This window comes from Chenopodium album, chromosome 22 (genome assembly GCF_948465745.1).
Source record: "Chenopodium album chromosome 22, dcCheAlbu1.1, whole genome shotgun sequence".
NCBI classification, from domain to species: domain Eukaryota; kingdom Viridiplantae; phylum Streptophyta; class Magnoliopsida; order Caryophyllales; family Amaranthaceae; genus Chenopodium; species Chenopodium album.
Genome location: NC_137855.1, coordinates 16,811,515 through 16,813,974, shown reverse-complemented (window position 1 = coordinate 16,813,974; position 2,460 = coordinate 16,811,515). Strand labels below are relative to the sequence as shown.

The 2,460-nt window shown below is 41.8% G+C and overlaps 1 protein-coding gene across 1 annotated transcript; it reads right to left on the bottom strand.

Moving 5' to 3' along the window:
* Nucleotides 1-2,228, bottom strand: LOC145604027 (uncharacterized). Its single transcript, XM_081659981.1, has 6 exons — nucleotides 1,987-2,228; nucleotides 1,740-1,934; nucleotides 1,480-1,630; nucleotides 960-1,131; nucleotides 781-869; nucleotides 1-678 (listed from the first exon to the last, which is right to left on the bottom strand). The coding sequence occupies exons 1-6, from the start codon at nucleotides 2,226-2,228 to the stop codon at nucleotides 1-3; spliced, it is 1,527 nt and encodes a 508-aa protein (XP_081516107.1).
* Between the last annotated feature and the right edge of the window lie 232 nt (nucleotides 2,229-2,460).

Below are 2,460 nucleotides of genomic sequence, written 5' to 3'. Positions count from 1 at the left end.
CTAGTAATTTAACTCTTTGTTGCCTCGATCAATGAGCTCTTGCGCTCTCATGCTTGTACCCTTTTCCACCAGTCCCTTTGATACTGTAGCCATTGCTTCCTCAAGCATCTGCATAATTCGAATAGGCGACGTTCTGGCCTTTCTGAAAATAATGGCATTCCCGTGCTTCCAAATACACCATAAGGTTGCCAAGATACTTCTCGCGAGTATAGGATACTCAATCCTCATTTTGAAGGCGTAAGCTAGTACATTTTTGATCCATATCTCCACAGTAATCATCTCATCCTGTACCCTGATTCCCAGGTAACTACATAGCCATACCTTCTTAACAATTTCACAGTCCTTGAAAAGGTGGGATGGCGTTTCTGTTCCTTTGTTACACAGGACGCATATTGTACTAACACCTATCCTTCTCTTTGCGAGCCCTGCACTGCAGCTACTGGCATTCTGCATAATTTTCCAACCCAGCAAAAGCCAATTGGGTGGTATGTTCAATTTCCAATACTTCTTGCAAGACCAGGTATCTTGCCCTCCATCTCGTCGTCCCTCCAACCATCTATAACCCGACTTCACCGTGTACTCCCCATTTTGAGTTTTCCCCCAAAGGATTTCATCATCCAGCTCATGCCTTGGGAAAATGGATAGGATGTGATTCACTGCTTCCGTGCCAAAAAGTCTCTAGATGACCCCTTCTTTCCATTCCCCTCTCTCATCTATCAAGTCAGATACTCTCTTATAACTCCTCTTGTCCTCCTCACTGACACCAAGTTTTAAGCTCACCTTTCCAGCAGTTGTCCACCTATCTCCCTCAATACTCACATTATTGCCCCTTCCTACTTTATACCAGAAGCCCTCCTTCATATGGATTGCTGTTTTTGTCATCCCTCTAAATACCCATGAACACTTAACTGGCAGCTTACCCTTGGCCCCTCATTCTATTGGTGAACCACCATACCTACCTGTAATGAGTTTACTCTTTATTGTACTCCTGTTGTTGTGTACCCTCCAAGCCTGTTTGAGGACCATTGCTTGGTTAAGTTTCAGCACATTTCTCAGGCCAAGTCCTCCCTCTATCTTATGTTTCTCCAGCACTTCTCTCTTCTTCCAGTAAACCAGCTTTTTATCTTTTTTCTAGCCAAGAAGAACTTCAAACATATGGAGCCAATTTTTCCCAGAATTCTCTTCAATAGCAAGTATAAGGCCAAAATGTGCGCCAACACATCTACTAGGATTGAGTTAATCAAGAGGAGTCTTCCAGCTTGGGATAAAGCAGTGAATTTTCACGAAAGTATTTTTTTGAGATCTTCTCCACAAGAAATTTAAACTGAGAGAGACTTCTGTCATCGACATCCATAGGGCAACCCAAATATGTTCCAAAAGATTTTTTTACTTTCCATACCGAGAGATTTCCTGAAGATTTTCACAAATGTTGAAGGAGTATTCGGGCTGAACATAACAAAAGATTTTTTTTGCACTAACCACTTCCCCTGAAATCTCACATAATTCATCCAACGATTTCCTCAGTTCCCTGCATACCTCCATAGAACAACAATGCATCATCTGCAAAGAGTAAATGAGAGATGGGTGGACAATTCCTGCTAGCTCTAATTCCTGTAATCCTCCCCTGTCCCTGCAGCCAAGTTAGCTGTCGTGATAAGACTTCCATGCAAAGGATGAATAAATAAGGGGATAAAGGATCTCCTTGCCGTAGGCCTACTCTCGGATAAAAACAGTCTGACAGATCGCCATTCACAAGTACTGCGTAGCTAACTGTTGAGATGCATTGATTTATCCACTGGATCCAATCTTTCGAAAACATTATTGCTCTCAGAATGTCAATGATAAAATCCCATAATCTCACCCTATTATAGGCTTTAATTTGTTTAGATCTACCTTCATCACTCATGCAAAGCTTCCATCTTTCTTCTTTTTCCCTTTTAAATACCGAATCAGCTCATGACCCATTATGCACTATCCGTCATCAACCTCCCTGGAACAAAAGCATTCTGAAATTCCCGACCAATTCTTGCAGGATGGGCTTCAATCTGTTTACCAGACACTTCGAGACCACCTTTAAACAATATTGCACAATCCAATTGGTCTGAACAAGTCCACTTTATAGCATTTTCCTCCTTCTGGATCAGGCATGTGAAAGTTTTATTCCATTCTTTCAAAATGTGACCCCTAGTAAAGAAACTATAAACTGCTAAGAAAATGTCTTTCCTCATAGTTTCCCAGCACTTTTGGAATAGTATTTGGGGACATCCATCTGGCCCTGGAGCTTTTAATGGTTTCATGCTAAAAACTGCTTTCCTAACCTCCTATCTTGTGAATTCCCTATTCCGATGAGAGATATAGGATTCAGAGAGTTGTGGAAGTTGATGTAGCCATTCTGCAGATAAATCTGTAGTATCTACCCCTGCACTGGAATCCTGCAATTCCTCCTTGCAGTAGATGGGC

Bases quoted from the DNA above. Each gene is read 5' to 3' on its own strand.
- LOC145604027 (XM_081659981.1), bottom strand. From the start codon at position 2,228: ATGAGGAAAGACATTTTCTTAGCAGTTTATAGTTTCTTTACTAGGGGT. The intron at 1,631-1,739 runs GTCAGACTGTTT...ACTTGGCTGCAG, and splicing joins GTACTTGTGAATGGCGATCT to GGACAGGGGAGGATTACAGG. The intron at 679-780 runs GTGAGCTTAAAA...GGGGTCATCTAG, and splicing joins GGTGGACAACTGCTGGAAAG to AGACTTTTTGGCACGGAAGC.